Below are 15,535 nucleotides of genomic sequence, written 5' to 3' on the forward strand. Positions count from 1 at the left end.
TGACCCCATAAAAGAAATTCTGCATGCTCTTTATTCCTAAGCATCAGAAGGACATAGAAAGAGAAGCTGAAACTAGATACAGACTAAGAAAATACAACTCTGAAGTAGCTTCAGTTTTGTTCAAATTTTGCCTTTTTCTGATCTGCTTTCTGCCCTGTTTATGACAAGTCATGGGCCGGAGAGAGGGAGTGAGGGAGGGAAGAAGAAAAAAAGAAAAAAGAAGAGTCTTTGTCAGCATTTGTCAAAACCAAAAGGCTCTCTTCAACCATTTCAGCCTCCTAGGTTTCTGTATCATCAAGCAAGTCAGAGTACTGGTTGCACTATGTGCAATATCTTTAGGGATGCGTAAATGACAGAAACACCTTGTAAACAACAGCATTGTAACGTAAAACACTAAGCTGTGTAACTCGAGGATGCTAATGAAAAACACCGTGTGCCTAATCTTGATTTGCTCTTCGGATTTTCCTTTTTCAAGGCTAAAATCTAATCCAAAGATAAGAAAAACCAAAGAAACTGCAGTACAGATGGAGCTTCCTGATTTCTGTAAACAGGTACACCTTGCATCCTTCTTCTGATCCATAGATGCTCAGATCATAAAGGAAAAGTTCAAAAAAAAAAAAAGGCAAGCAAATGTATTATTACTCGATGTTTCTCCCATTTCTGGTAGAGCCCCGATTTCCCTTCTTTCACGTCTCCATTTCAGCTCTCCCTCTGTCATGACTGCATCACTGGGTCTATGATGTCCGGAACATTTCTGCAAGGACTTCACAACAACGGCACCCATAACCTCAGTTCTGCAGCGAATCACTTGGACACTTTGGAGCTAGTGGCGTAGAGCAGAGAAGATGCAAGACTGCTCTTACCCTGCAGTCTCAGAAGAAGATGGGCTATATCCACCCACTATGACATGCAGTGGAGCAGCAAGCTGAAAGCTTTCTTGCTATTTCCAATTCAAATACAGTAATCTCCTTGTCTGATTTCATCAGAACGAGAAGAGGAAGCAAGAAAATATCAGCCCTCAGAAAATTCTCATGCTTTTCTCTGGATGTCTTTACTGACCAAAGTCTAGCAACCGTTCAGGTAGATGTGTCTTTCCCCTGTCCTTCACTCCTTCCAGCATCAGGCTGAAAGTCAACATGGTGCTTAGCAACAACCAGCAGCTTCTAGAAATTTCAGCATTTCCTATGGAGATTAAAACTATATGATTTCAGGGATAGGCGGTTTAATCCTCTGTGAAAAAAAAAAATAACTCTAGTCTGGGATGGGGGGAAAGCATTTAATAACACATACAACTCCTCCCCCCCCCCCCCAACAGTTAGCAATTTAAATTCTGTTACACAGTAAAAATAAATAAATAAATAAACCACAGAGTTTGAACTCTGGCTTTCGAAGGACAATAATATCTCCTCCTTACTAACAGACTGAATTTATTAATACATTTTGATTAGATATAATATTTCTTTGTGGAAAGGTTTTCGGCAGTGCCTAACCAGATGCTCAATAATATCCCTCGGACAAGCTTGACTCATGTGTGTGCCCGCCCTTGTGCATTTTTTGCAAGGTGATTACCACCCATTCATCAAATGACTGTCTCATGGAACACTCAAAACTCCTCCATTCCTCACTTCACATACCATTTTCCCTCCTCCTGCCCTCCTCTTCATTCCAGCAGATTTTAAAACGGACAGATCTCAGCGATAGAGAAAAGGAGGAGCACATCTTCTCCTGCCTCAGCTTCTCATGACCCTTGCCTGAGATGGTCAGACACTTCCCACAGCGTGGGTATTTCTAAACCACAATTTCCACATTGTTCAGCAGAAACCACATGTTGAGGGAAGCAGCAGCTGACCAGCATCAGAAAGCCAAGAGCTCCCACGCTACAAACGCCTTCCTGTTTTCAGAAGCAACATTCAGGACACGTCAAGATGAGCTCAGAGCAAGAGGTCCTGCGGTACCAGTGGACAAAACCATACAGGAAGCAGAGGTGGAAGTAACGACACCTTAACACACTTCAAAGTCCTTGTTTCTGGTTAAAACTATGCATTAAAATTAAAAAAAAAAACACATCATGGCCTTGCCTCACTAAAATACTGAATGATCTTTTAAAACTAATAAACTTTGTCTCCACTACAGCTGATCTCCTCACATGCTCGTGCTGTTGAGCACCAAGTGTGCAGCTCATAACCAAATACGTCTCTTCGGGCTGACGACGCAGCACTGCTTTCTCACAAGACTCCTCCAACAAGCAGTAGGTCGAAGCACAACTTGGTTTTGTCTAGCACCTTTTCAGGACCATTCTAACTCACCTGTCCAGCTCAGTACTAAAATTTCAGGTTTCTCTGGACAACGTTCGAAAAGGTCAGTCTCCAGTCTTCTAAACTTCGTAACTCCTGGAGTATCAGATAGCTGTCATTTCCTTCCTGGGCAAGTTCTTCTCACTGACTTCATCTCCCTATCCCAATTCCCTTTTACTGTAGTAAGAACAAGACATTGACTGAACTTGCAAGTGCTTCATTCAATATATGTTGATGGGAATTATCATTGCTCTGCCAGACTGGTCCAGCTCGTACCTTTAACCTCTATTTTTGCCTGTCCCTTTCCCTGTACTCATTTCATAGTCCTTATTTATTTCCTGTTTTTTCCTCTTCAGTTCATGTACCTAAGTATCAGAATATAGCCTGATTTCTTGCTTCTTTGCTGAATTAATACACATACCGTATCTGTGGTAAGTATCTGTAAATCTGTGTGGGAGTGAGTGTATTTTTCTTATGTTGTCGCACTGTCTAGGATTACAGATTTTTTTTATCCTTGACTGGGATTAATAACCAGAATCGTGTGAAGGAGCACATACAACCAGCTTCCACCTCAGTCAATAAATAACCCTTTACATTTTTCTTAATTATGGCCAGCCACATGTGAGTGTCAGCTTCCTTACACACCTTTTAGATCACCCTTCCAAGAAGAGATTTGAAAACATTGGTGTCATATGTAAATATAAAGGGAAAGATGCCACCTCTATAAATTAATTCAGGAAGACAGAACGGAAAGAGGATTTAGATGTAAGGATGAGAGAAAAATCTATGTGCATCAGGCTAAAGACAGACAGATACACAATTTGGTATCTGCATGTATCTACAGTAGAAACATCTGCTGGCTCTTATTGCTTCTTCTCTCCTCTTTTCTTCTTCTACTTCCGTACTTTTGCTTCCCAGCCCTCTTTGCTGAATGTAGATGCTTTTTCCTTATTATTATTTTTCATCTTTGATTACTAGCTTATAAAATAATAAAAGGAAAGGAAAACGGAGAAATTGTTTCCTTTAACCCCACCAGATCTAGAATTTCACGGCTAAGGTCCAACTCAATGCTTATAATTTTAAATCGTTATTTTTAATAATAATCACTACATACAGGGGCTTACTCGTTAGACAGGCCTGTATCACTGTAGCTCTATTTATAATCAACAGCTAGCTCCACCTAGTGTCCCCTTCATTCATCAGTGGAACAAAAAACTAAAACCAAATACTACAGATAAAAGAGAAGCAAGCCATAAAATCACTTGTCAACTGGATGACGGCCACAGACAGCATGCAGTTACGACTACCGGCATCACAAGGAAAAGACCATTTTAAGTAACTACTGTATGATGATAGCCAGCCAGCACTCCTGAGACAAGGGAGCAACTAGCAGCTACAGGAGTATAAATATAATGCATGCAATATAAAAGTTTTACTGCTACCCTGAAAAAGTGAATGGCACTTAAGCTGTTTATACAGGTTATTGCCTCTATGGTTTCATCATCACCAACAAGGACGAATTATTGTTAAATTTCACAGAACTTCTCTAAAATACAATATCAATTTTTTTTATTGTCATCAAAACTACAGCACAATTTGTGGCTATTCAAACCCCATATACAAACCCTCCATTAATAAGTACGTTTCCCCTCCCAGCAGTTACAAAATAATTTAAAATGTCTCAGATGTGATCAAAGCAGGTAAATGCTCGAACTTGCTAATAGTATATCCGTTTTACTGATCTTTACCTTCAAACTTTCTAAAGGCTGGTTCACTGCTGTGTATCTAGAAACATCTATCTTTCTCAAACTGTTACAGCTTTAGTCAGCAACATTTAGTGTTTAATAGCCTGATCCCTTTTTGACAAGACTACACAGAGTACAGCCAGCAAAGTAATTTAAAATAAAGTCAGAAAAGTGAACATCCAGTATGACAAGAGATTTCTTGATCGTCACCTTGGAAAAAATGATAGACTTATTGAAGAAGGGGGATTACATTGAAAGAAAGCATTTTGTAAGGCAAAATAAAGCAAACAATTTAACCTAATCATATCCTGTGAGCTATCAAGCGGTGTCTGAATGGTTGTTGGACCTCTGAAGGAGGAGGAAAGAGAGGTATTGCCTCAGATTTAGAAAGCACCACTTTCACTTCTTAAATCGAGGGTGACCCACTCCGATGAAGCTGACGTCTGTCTTAAACCTGTTCAAAACACCTGTTCGGAGCTGCTTAGCAGTTTCACCCTAGTGGTGATAAAATATATTTCAATATGTACAGTATACACTTAATGACTGCTCACCGTGACAGAGAGGGAGTATATATGTTGTGGGCTGAGGGGAAGGTGGGGGCAGACAGCAGGAAGGAACATAAATTAAGGTGATACATACACTGAAGCAAGCGCCTTTAAATTATCTCAAACTTTCTCAAAATAGTCAGTTGAAAGTTATGCTTGTCACTCATCTAGTTTAAAGTATTCACAGCTAAATTCAACAATTATATGAAAACCTCGCTGCAACACAGAATATGAATTTAGTAAGATGCACACAAAAATGCTCTCTGATACTTAAAAAATAAGAGAATACTCCAGTTCTCAATAATTTAGCAGTTACTGTCATTTCTCATTAACAGCTTTCAAAATCCTATCTGAAACAAGCTGATACAGAGAAATTAAGAGCAGTAATCAAGCGAGAAATGATAGACCAGCTGGGTAGGCATCAAGTTGGCAAAACGTGAATACAGTTCAATAGCTGAAACAGATGCTGGAGTTGTTGAGAAACCCTGCAGGAGATATTGATGTATTTTCTTTATATAATACCGAACAACCGAATAAATGTCAAGAGCTAAAAACTGACGGGAAACAAAACCTGCCGGAAAAACTAACTCTAAAGCAGAGACCTGCAATAATATCTTGTCATTATACCCAAACACTCAGTGCATGCATCTTCATTTCCTCGGGATTCCTGAGTATGCCAATACATCAATCAGAGCTTGCTAGTGAATCAGAAGGAGCCTTTCCCAGTCTTGTTTCACATTTGTTTGTTTTTATCTACCTGAGGCTCCACAGACTTAGAAAACACTTTATTCTTCAGTCTCATCCTAACACAACACTCTTTCAAGCGATTCCCCAAGCTTGCAGGCAAGCAGGAAAGAAAGGGTAACACACGACCATAAATGAAACTGCAAAATCCATTTTGCACAAGGAATGTTGTTTTCAGAGTTTCAAGACCTCAGAAACAAATCCTCTGCCATCGGCAGCAGTTCATTCTAGCATATGCTTTGTCATGGTCAGTTTCTAATTACATTCATAATGATGCAATAGCTTTGATAATCCTACCTTCCATGCCAGCTGCTTTTCTTGTCACTCCATCATGCCAATAAGTTGGCTGCCGTAACAAATCAAGATAGTGCAAAACAGCATCTCTCCCCTGCATCTGTCATCTTCCTGAAAGCATTCTATTACTGCCGACTGCTGGGAACCAGAAAGTCTATTTGAATTCCAGCAGCTCCCCTTTCGCATGATTCAAGTTAGGTTAGGTGGGCATGCCTAACATGATTCTCTCCATCATTCATTATGCAGCTGCTACGCCGTCGGTGTGGTAACCACTCTGACTTTATCCGATACGTCAGTCTTGCAAACCTCTACCTCCGTGCAAACACACGAGCCACAGAAGCATCTTGCATTTAATGAGCGTTCTCCCTGCCTAAAGAGAGTGCATCTGCAAATCTGTTACAAATCCTGCTGCTCTCGTTGTCCTCTAAGGCTGATGCAAATGTTTGAAGATTTTTTTTTTTCAATTTTTGCGTTTCGTCTCTTCAGAAAGCACGGTTCTTCACGCGCGCTTGAATTATTCACACTTCAGCTAAACATCTGCTGATCTGTGTCCAACCGAACAGCACCTTCCCCTTGAAACTCTGCTCGAAAGCTACTTCTGAATAACAGTGCTGTACATTCAGGCTCTCAACTCTGTTTCAGTTTAAACATAGCTTTTACAGCTACACCTCAATAAATACATTAAGTTCCTTTCATGCAATGAATGGCTGTCTAATGAGGGAACGGTACATTTTAAAGCAATTTCTCTAGATGACTTTTGCTTCTTATGCTTTATACATTTTAGCAGCAAGTGAATAGCTCTGTTAGAGCATCTTGATATTCTTAAAGTGGTAAGAACACCACCGTAAGCTGGCTTTTGCCAGCCTGTGGAGGACGTTCTCAAACGACAGTTTACTTAACTGCTTCTGAGTATCATGAATTAAAGGGATAGGATTGTTTTGTTGTCTTTCTATTTATATTTTCTGTTGGGATGGAGGAAAAACACACTTGTGTCAGTGATTTCAAAAGAATATTAATAGAAACTGACATATACACATCAATCATCCTCCGAGTTAAATTAGCTGTGTCTCCTCCCACCACTTCTGCCTGCAGTTCAGAGTTAAGGCATTTCATCTTCGACGCGTCTGCTTGCTCATAAGCGGAATAAACATCCCCAACCCCCCATACTGGAAAGTTTGAGTACCTGAGAGAGGAAAAAAAAGGAACAATTTTAGCTATGCAACTGCCTGGCTAAAACCTGTTAAGTGAAGTAGTGAGGGAGAGCAGGGACTATCGCTGGAGTAACACCTCCTTCCTCAGCCGTTGCCTGATGGCAGAGGAGCAGAGCAGAGGGGACAGGGCACAGTCCCTGCAAAAAGCTTTCCCAGCTCAACATCACTCACCAGCTCTCACTCCCAGCTCAAAAGGTTCACAGGGCTTTACTTCAGCCTCACTTCTTCGCTCAGATAAGATGTATGCAACTTCTCCGTGGCTTGCAACTCCCCCCAACCAGTCCCTCCCTCCCCCCCAGTTTCCTAGGCTCAGCTGAGTCCCTGAACCTCTTGGCTATGAGAAAGAAGCTTGAGAACGTGAATTTAGGGGTGCTTTAAGTCACAGAAAGTGGACAGGGGAGGGAGAAGGAGGATAAGAGAATCTCCTACTTTGAAAAAACAGAAATAAAAACTCGGGACAGATGTGGTTGCTGCCCTGAGAACTCCTGCAGGGCCTGTCCCCCTCGGTCCCCTGCGAAGCCCCAGCCGGGGGCCAGCAGTAAGGTCCTGGGTCGCCGGGCGAGGGCCAGCCACTCTCCCCCAGCCGCAACCCACCGGCGGGCAGCCCAGGGCTGGGGCCGAGCTCCCAGCTCTGCGGGGTGGGATGCGGCTCCTCGCTCTCACCCACCTCTGAACGGCACAGCTGACACCTGAATGAGCGAACATAGCATGGCGCAGTTTATATTTGATACTGTATTTATTCCTAGCATGCTGCCAGAAAATGCCTTTTCAGAGTTTTCATGTAAATAAAGCAGAATTACTACATCTGTTCCTCTGTCTGTAGCAGCACATATCAACAAGCTAATTTTGCATTCAAGGCAACAGAGACAGTCCTATCGTATAGCTGCAAAGTGCACAACTATAAAGTGCCTATCTGAAAATACTGTTAGCTCCTTTTTGTTCACAGTTCAAGCCATTTCTGAAGTGAAACAAACCAGACAATACATGAGGACTGACTTTGAAGTCCCCATAAATTCAAAGTACATAAAAGGATACGCTTAATATTTCACACTTCTAGCTACATCAAGATTTTTAAACCATATGCACAAGCAACAACGAATTTACATGGTATTTCACAAAAGATGAGTTTGAGTTCGAGTTCGTAGCTCATATGGCCTCTAGTTGCAGGGAAGACCTAAAGCACCCAAAAACTCACCATAGGTTTGATTTCTAGTCCAGTGAATTTTGAGCTGTGGAAGATTATCAACGGAACTATCCAGAAAAACATTTCATGTACTAATAAGCCAGATAATACTGACAAGAGAATGGGGGCATCTGGTATGGGATAAATATACTGTAGCAGAATTCTGTATCACTCAGATACCTCAGAAGGAAAGGGGGAAATAGCCAAAAGGGGCAAGAATTATGGAAATTACTTCCAGAGAGATAAGCACGGCATTACAAGGAGGATCCACTGAGGTTTGTCATTCAGTATTACTGCCCTCCAGCACAGCATAGAGCAGACGCCATGCGGTTTAGCCACACAGACCATTCCCATCCAGAGCAGGGCTACAGGAAGCAGACATTTGTGCCCTGGACAAAAAATGAATTTTTTTTTTTAACTACTGTTTTTTTAGGGAGAAGGCAACTGTAATATACAAGTTTTGGCACCTTCTGTGGACACTAGCTGTATAGAAAAAGAGCCCAGAAACGAATGGAGAATCTGGGAGGAGAAATCGGTATCAGTCATTCTGTCCACATACTAATAAGCCAGATTAATAGCCGGCTTTGGTCTCCAGTTTTTCTGCATTTTTCTGAGAAAACAGCCGCCTTGGTTTCTGCTTATTGTAACTGGATTCAGCATCTGCATAGATATAATTATAGTAACCCACCCATATGGAATGAATTGCTTTAGAGAGAAAGCGCCATGGGTAGCGCTCCCAGACTCTACAATAACACAAATACATATTTTTTTGTCATATACAGAACTGTCCCCAGCCTGGAAAAAGCACAAATAAACAACAAGTGGAAAAGCACTCAAGTGGTATTCTGCTTTTTACAGTACTGAATTCAGTAGGCAAAGAAATTCCAGTCTATTTGGGTGACAATGGCATGAGAAAGGAAGCAAGCCCATCTCTCTTCCTATTCCATCTACAGCTTATGGCAAAGACACGTCTATTCATTTTAATTACTTCACTACTACTAGAGCGACTAATTGGCTTATTCATTGTGCTTGAATTTGATTATGGTGGTGTGTGCACATTACAATGATGACTAAGATACAATGTAGAATCTCTTGCTGCCATTTCTTTTTTCCTTTTTGTTTTCCTCTTTGGAAGTACTAGTTACTCCAACGAAGCAAGAATAGATAATGCATGACTGAAAAAAATGAAGCAAGCAGATTGGCCTTAACCTTCAGCCCTGCATGATGCTCTACATGATGCACTCTGGTATGCAAAAATGAGTGCTGATTTTACCTAGCAAAAATTGTTCATTTGTTTTGCTAATATGTCTCCTGGAGAATGTAAATTTCTCTTCCCTTTTTCTCTGCCTCCCATTATTCTTAGGTACTTCATCCCTCCCCCAGTAAACAACTAATTCAATTAGTCAATCATGCAAGAAAATACCTTAATGATATACCGTGCATGTTTAGATTAATAAACATCTCCAATGAGAGCACTAGAAAGTTTGTTTGGACAACACAGGCAGGAATTATTACTCATTATTTCTTAGTGTTAATCATTCTATATTAACTACTTCTCAATTACAGGATTTCTGATGGATGATTATAAAAGCTGTCCATAAAGAATCACCTTCCCATAGAGTCAGAGCTATCAGTACTTGCATTTTAATGACAATATCTCAATAGAGAGGATGACTTCTGACAATTATGGCACACATAGCTTTGTTCAAGATTTAAAAAATGGCTACAGAGGAGTGTATAAACAACTGAAAATGAACAATGTGTACAAAATTATGTCTTTAGAAACTAAAAGCCCAGTGCAATCATCATCTCCATACAGATACTTACAAGCCCTGGGACTTTAACAGAACAGTTCAAAGGCCTGGTCACCTGGACAGGACAACCGTGTTTCCCAGAGAGACATCTCAGATGTTGGTGTCTGAAGTCATCCAGCCACGCACCTGACAGTCATCCAAGGAGCTGAAATTTATGGGGGCTTGAAACTTTTCGCTTGTCTGCACCATAGTTCATCCCAGTACTTTTTGTGCAGAAGTCATCTTCATTCTTTTAACTGAATCTCAGGTGTATGAAGTTCACTTAAGTTCAGGCATTTGCCACAAACCAAAAGCTCAGAACACGCTCCCGAGGACATGTTAGGACAACTCATGACCAGCCTTTCAAAGTGAGACTGGTTCCATTCATGGAAAAAAAGTTTTGCAAAGCTTTATTAAAGACATGCTTACAACAATAATAAGCAGAGCTGTGCTTAGGAACCCCAGGATTTCATATTACAGGACTTGAATAAAAAAATTATTCATAAAAGATGCTACATAAACAGTTCTCTGAGGGCAACTCTAATGACACAGCACGCTTAAAAGTGGAGAGTCCACATCATTTTTGGATATTGCTGTATGATACAGTCATCTGAACACTGCTACAAACGTACCTAATATGATCTCTCAAATGCAGCAACTGTTGAGGATTTTTAATGGCAACCTCTGCTTACATCTACAGTAAAGCCAACATTCTACATCTTGTTCTCACATAGCATATGTATTTCAGTGACAGTGAATTTAAAATACTAGGTTCCATCAAGAAAAAGAAAAATCTAGTTAACTCATTTTCCAAATATTTAACACACATCAGAAAGCAGAAACATACAGAGTTTCACTATTTAATGCTCAGATAATTAGTGATCTTGAATGCTTCAGGAAATGCTGTTAATCTTCCTCCTTAAGCACGCCTTGTATGTGCTGTTAGCACAAAACTGAACAATGACATGAAGTTTTAAGATGCTAATTACATAAAACATGTATTTTGTTCTCTTACAGCTCTTTTTAGATTAGACTGACGAGCTACACACCTTTAGCTTCCTTCCATTTGTACCTTTATTTCTTTGGGAAAAGACATTGTTCAGCTATACTGGGCTTGAAACAATTACTGATGTAAGCATCTTAACTTGGTCATTGTTTCTAAAGCTGCAGTCCACATATAAGATGATTTATGACTGATGTACCAGGAATTTAAAAAAAAAAAAAAAAAATCAAAAAAAACCCAGACCTAACACACATCTCGCAGCCTGTCCTTCTGTGCAGCCCCCGTCTGTCAGTACTCAGTTCACTGTGGTTCTGAGCCCATGAACAGCCTCACCTGGTACAGCTTTCCAGCAAAGCAGTCTATGTTTCTCTCTGTTTTCACTAAGTGCAGATGATTGTCTCATAAGCTAAGTTAGGGAACTGGTTAAATGGCAGCTGGCTGATAAAGGTTTCAGAGATGACAGATCACATGCTTTCAAATGTTTTATGTTGGTCAGTTCTACTGCTACTGCACTTCTGTTCTGGTTGAGCTGTATTTCCAATTCATCACATTGGTTTCCCAATCATCAACCATTTGGTAACATGCATATGACAGCTATATGCTACAAAACTAAATAAAGCAAATTCTACCACATTCCAAATTACTGTAGTATCTCAAACTTATCTTCTCATTGTTTCTTTGCTATATTTTTCCTAAATTAACTATGTGGTTTGGGTTGTGCTATTAATATTAAAAATGGACTTCTGATTAAGATTACTGATGAGATTGTAACTGCTAACACTAGTCCAAAATCTCCAGAGACGGCAACTGAGAGTCCTTAACTGGCAATGCTTTCTGCAGCTTTGTTTTTCAGTTGAGTGCGTAAGTTAAAATCCCAGGCAACTTTTTCACACAAGCCCATTAAAAAACAGTAACTGCTTCAGAAAACCCTAAAAAAAACCCTTAAACAAACCAAACATCCCACACGCAGCACCTATCCAGTCCCTTTTGATAAATTAGAAGGTTCCCAAAAACTTAACAAATATAGGGGGCAGAAAGTAAATTCCTTAATACTCAGTGAACAAGCCTAGACATACAGTCTTGGGCTCGGGTCATCTGTGGTTTCTCTGCACATCAGAAGTTCAGAGCACGCAGTAACAACATGTGGAAACCATGCTTTTGGAGGTGAACACCTCCTCCCCTTCCTGGGATAAATACAGCAATGAGGGTTTCAGAATATTAATATCTCATAAGATTTTACGTTTACTGTTTCCGTAATAGGAAATCAAGCTACACAGCATCATTAGAAGATGCTTTAGTATTTATTCAAAATTGAAACAAAATAAAATCCATGGTAGTGCCTTGCACTTCACAACAGACTTCTTGCCTTAGAAAGGCGAGTTCTCCCCGCAGTATCTAGGCCTCTTGCCACAATGCCAGTTAGCAGTGGGGGCCACAGAGAAAAGAATCTTCCAGCCCTTCCCATCCTCCTTTGTCAGCAGAAATAATGTAGTCCACATTTTGTACCCGTCATTAAATAACCTGCTTTTGCTTTGGAGATTTAAGAGTGGATGTCTACTATTTTATTACAATATATGTACCAAGTAGAAGGACAAATTGGACAAAGCCAATTTGTTTTTTCTGGAAATTAATATATATCCAAAAAAAGAGTTGTTATGTTTTGGTTTGTTTTTTTTAAATACAGGATTTGAGATAAAAATCTAAATCTGAAACTAAAGTCAAGTTCACCATCCACAACTGTTAGTGTTCGATAACTTCATCTTCAGTATAAAGAGAGCCTGAATGTCCATTTTTCATGTGAAAAGTTTGAAGAAGAATCCATATCTCCAAGTGATTAAAAAAAACATGTTTTGGAGATTTGCCTTATATTTTTGCCTTGCCCTCTTCCAGTTAGGGAATGGAGTCTCACAGCTACATGTTGATTCTGCCCCAGCATCCTTAAGCGCAGGCGGGGGTTAGCTCCTCTCCTGGCATGCAGGAGGGGCACCCATGGGTCATCTCTCAGTGTCTGTGGCAGTACACTGGGTTTGTACCAAAGAGCTGGGCTTCTAAGTTTTGTTCACATTAAGGTTACAAGATCTTTTCTAAATCCATCCAAAATCCTTGAGGTGGGTAAGAACAATCCTCTGACAGCAGCACAAGACTCTTTTAGCCTGACATCTTTCCACTGCAGGAAGTTCTGATGAGAAACAAGTTAGAGGACTGGAGCATCTCCCCTACGAGGAGAGGTTGAGGGAACTGGGCTTGTTCAGCCTGAAGAAGAGAAGGCTGCGAGGGGACCTTATAAATGCCTACAAATATCTGAAGGGTGGGTGTCAGGAGGATGGGGCCAAACTCTTTTCAGTGGTGCCCAGTGGCAGGACAAGGGGCAATGGGCACAAACTGAGGCACAGGAAGTTCCGTCTGAACATGAGGAAGAACTTCTTCCCTCTGAGGGTGACGGAGCCCTGGAACAGGCTGCCCAGGGAGGTTGTGGAGTCTCCTTCTCTGGAGATATTCAAGACCTGCCTGGACAAGATCCTGTGCGGCCTGCTGTAGGTGACCCTGCTTCGGCAGGGGGTTTGGACTAGATGACCCACAGAGGTCCCTTCCAACCCCTACTATTCTGTGATTTTCTATCTCAAGGAGCTCTCTCATTCCCTCAGTTAATGGAACAAACCAAATTTGCCCATATCTTTGGCTTCAGTACTGTATCACAGGTCCTGCAGAACAGCTCTCCCACGTGCTGTGGACCGGCACAACCCATTTGGTACGTATTATCTCCTTTAGATGATCATGGTGCTGACAAACGTAACATTAACTACAATTTTCCAGCAGATTTCTCCTGTGCCTGAAGATTGAGATGCTAATCCTCCATTCATTTCAAAGGCAGGCCACAGTAAGGGAGGATATTCCCTTGCAGGACAGGAAAAATAAAGTCAAAGCTCCCTGTAGACTCCAGGAGTGAGGCAGAAGAGCCAGGACCGTGGTCCAAGCTGTGGGGCACTTCAGCTTTGCACGTGGGAGCCACTACCCTCCCTCCCCAAACTTCTGCCAGCCTTCCTTCAATCGCAGAGCAGCTGTTCCTATTTTCACATCCACAGGACATGCATATTTCCTATTTTTCAATACAGTGAACATTTTATCATTTTTTTTAATCCCCCTAGACTGGCCAGGGCACAGTGATTTATTTGGGCTGCCCTGCAGGCCCTAGTTAGAATGCCATATAACTGTAATTTAGAAGGCCCTTCAGTAAGAACCTCTTCTCATTCAGCCAGAGCTGAAAGCAGATTTAGGGAGAAGCACGACCCTTAAAGCGTCGGTTCCCAGGCAAAAAAAGGAACTGGAGAACCCCACGGCATCAGCCCTCCAAAGCCCACACCTGCGGCGGCCCAAAGCCACACGTGAGACCACGAGCACTTCCCAAATAGGTGGGAAGGAGGGAGGAAGAAGTAACACTCTGCATTGTGTGGGTGATTGATGCACAACTCCCAGATTAGTTGAATTAGTAAAACTGTAGCCTAATTAAACCCTTTCTCTTGCATCTTGTCAAACTTCCAGTGTATCTGGGACACTGAATGGCACCACTGAGCAGGGTGGCAGCTGCCAAGGATCACTTTGCTTGCCAGTCTTCATTTTTAACATTATTTTGCATAATATCAGTGCTCAATCAATTTTGTATTGTATCAGTACAAAAGCTGACATTTTGATGATATCAACAGAGCACATAACATAGCCTGAAGTTTTGTTAAAACAATTATAAAAGGCGAATTCTTTAACCAGGTACTGCATATGGAAACAAAGTATTGTGGGAATACATGTTCCCTAAGCAGTTAATATCTCTTTTTCCCACTATTCAAAATTCAGGACACATTCTACTAAGCTTATAACACAGTATTACATTACTTGATTTGCAATGATTTACATTACTCATCCTTTTTATGCAAAAAATGCAGAACTTAACGACCTCATTATCACCCAAAAAATAATTATCTTGCAAATTTCCCAGGAAACCATGACTTCAGTCGACAGAAACAGAAAACCAGTTCTGGTAAAAGTGACAGGAACCTGCATCAACTCCCAGTTCAACAGGAGCAGTTTGTAACATGTGGATGCTGCTGCATGCAGCATCCCTTTAGGTCATTTTGGAACTACCACATCTGGCTCAAAGCACAGAAAGTTGTAGAAAAAGACAAGCAAAAAGGTATCCCAGAAAGCAAACGTAGAGACTTCATAAAGAAAGGTTCGCTGTGTGTATGGTACCCAAGCTCCCTGCATGCAGTTAAAAAATGTCAGCAACAGGAGCGACACCCGGGAAGTTTTTAGTGCCCTCCTCTCATTCAGACACTCAGCAATTCCACCCTCTCCCAAGCCCTCTCCTGTAGAAAACAGTAAGTATTTAAATTTGATCCATAATTAAGCCAAATCTGTCCAGAATGTCGAGGCCACCACTGTCATTGTGTTTGTATATTTGGGGTGGACATGACAGAGGACTCACCGCCAATTTGTATTTTAATTCATGCCTCTTGCATGGCTTTATATTATTAGTTTTAAACACTAGGCAAAACTTTTTCTTTTTTCCTCTGCATAATTACTGGAACATATTTTAGGTTGAATTAGGAAAAGCTGTGCAAGAGAAAGAAAATTTCTATACCATGGTGCGCACTGGTTTGCCATCAATGAGCATTAACTGCCCTTTCCCAGCAGGGCCCACTCACATCTTCCCTCGCCAGGAATGACAAAA

The 15,535-nt window shown here is 41.1% G+C and overlaps 1 protein-coding gene across 15 annotated transcripts in view; it reads right to left on the reverse strand.

The window, feature by feature from the left end:
* The window catches only part of DMD (dystrophin), a 1,341,705-nt gene that overhangs the window by 1,217,454 nt on the left and 108,716 nt on the right, over positions 1–15,535 (reverse strand). For 10 of the 15 annotated variants that reach the window (XM_075430225.1, XM_075430235.1, XM_075430244.1 and 7 more), the window contains exon 1: positions 5,626–5,915. The exons of 2 other annotated variants lie outside the window; for them this stretch is intronic. In XM_075430225.1, coding sequence (XP_075286340.1) covers positions 5,626–5,722 — 97 coding nt within the window. In that variant the 5' untranslated portion in view covers positions 5,723–5,915. Of the gene's footprint in view, positions 1–1,634; positions 1,671–5,625; positions 5,927–15,535 lie in introns of those variants that run through there. 3 more of the 15 variants (XM_075430277.1, XM_075430284.1, XM_075430252.1) reach the window with 2 other exon arrangements.

Source organism: Opisthocomus hoazin, chromosome 1, assembly GCF_030867145.1.
Source record: "Opisthocomus hoazin isolate bOpiHoa1 chromosome 1, bOpiHoa1.hap1, whole genome shotgun sequence".
NCBI classification, from domain to species: Eukaryota; Metazoa; Chordata; class Aves; order Opisthocomiformes; family Opisthocomidae; genus Opisthocomus; species Opisthocomus hoazin.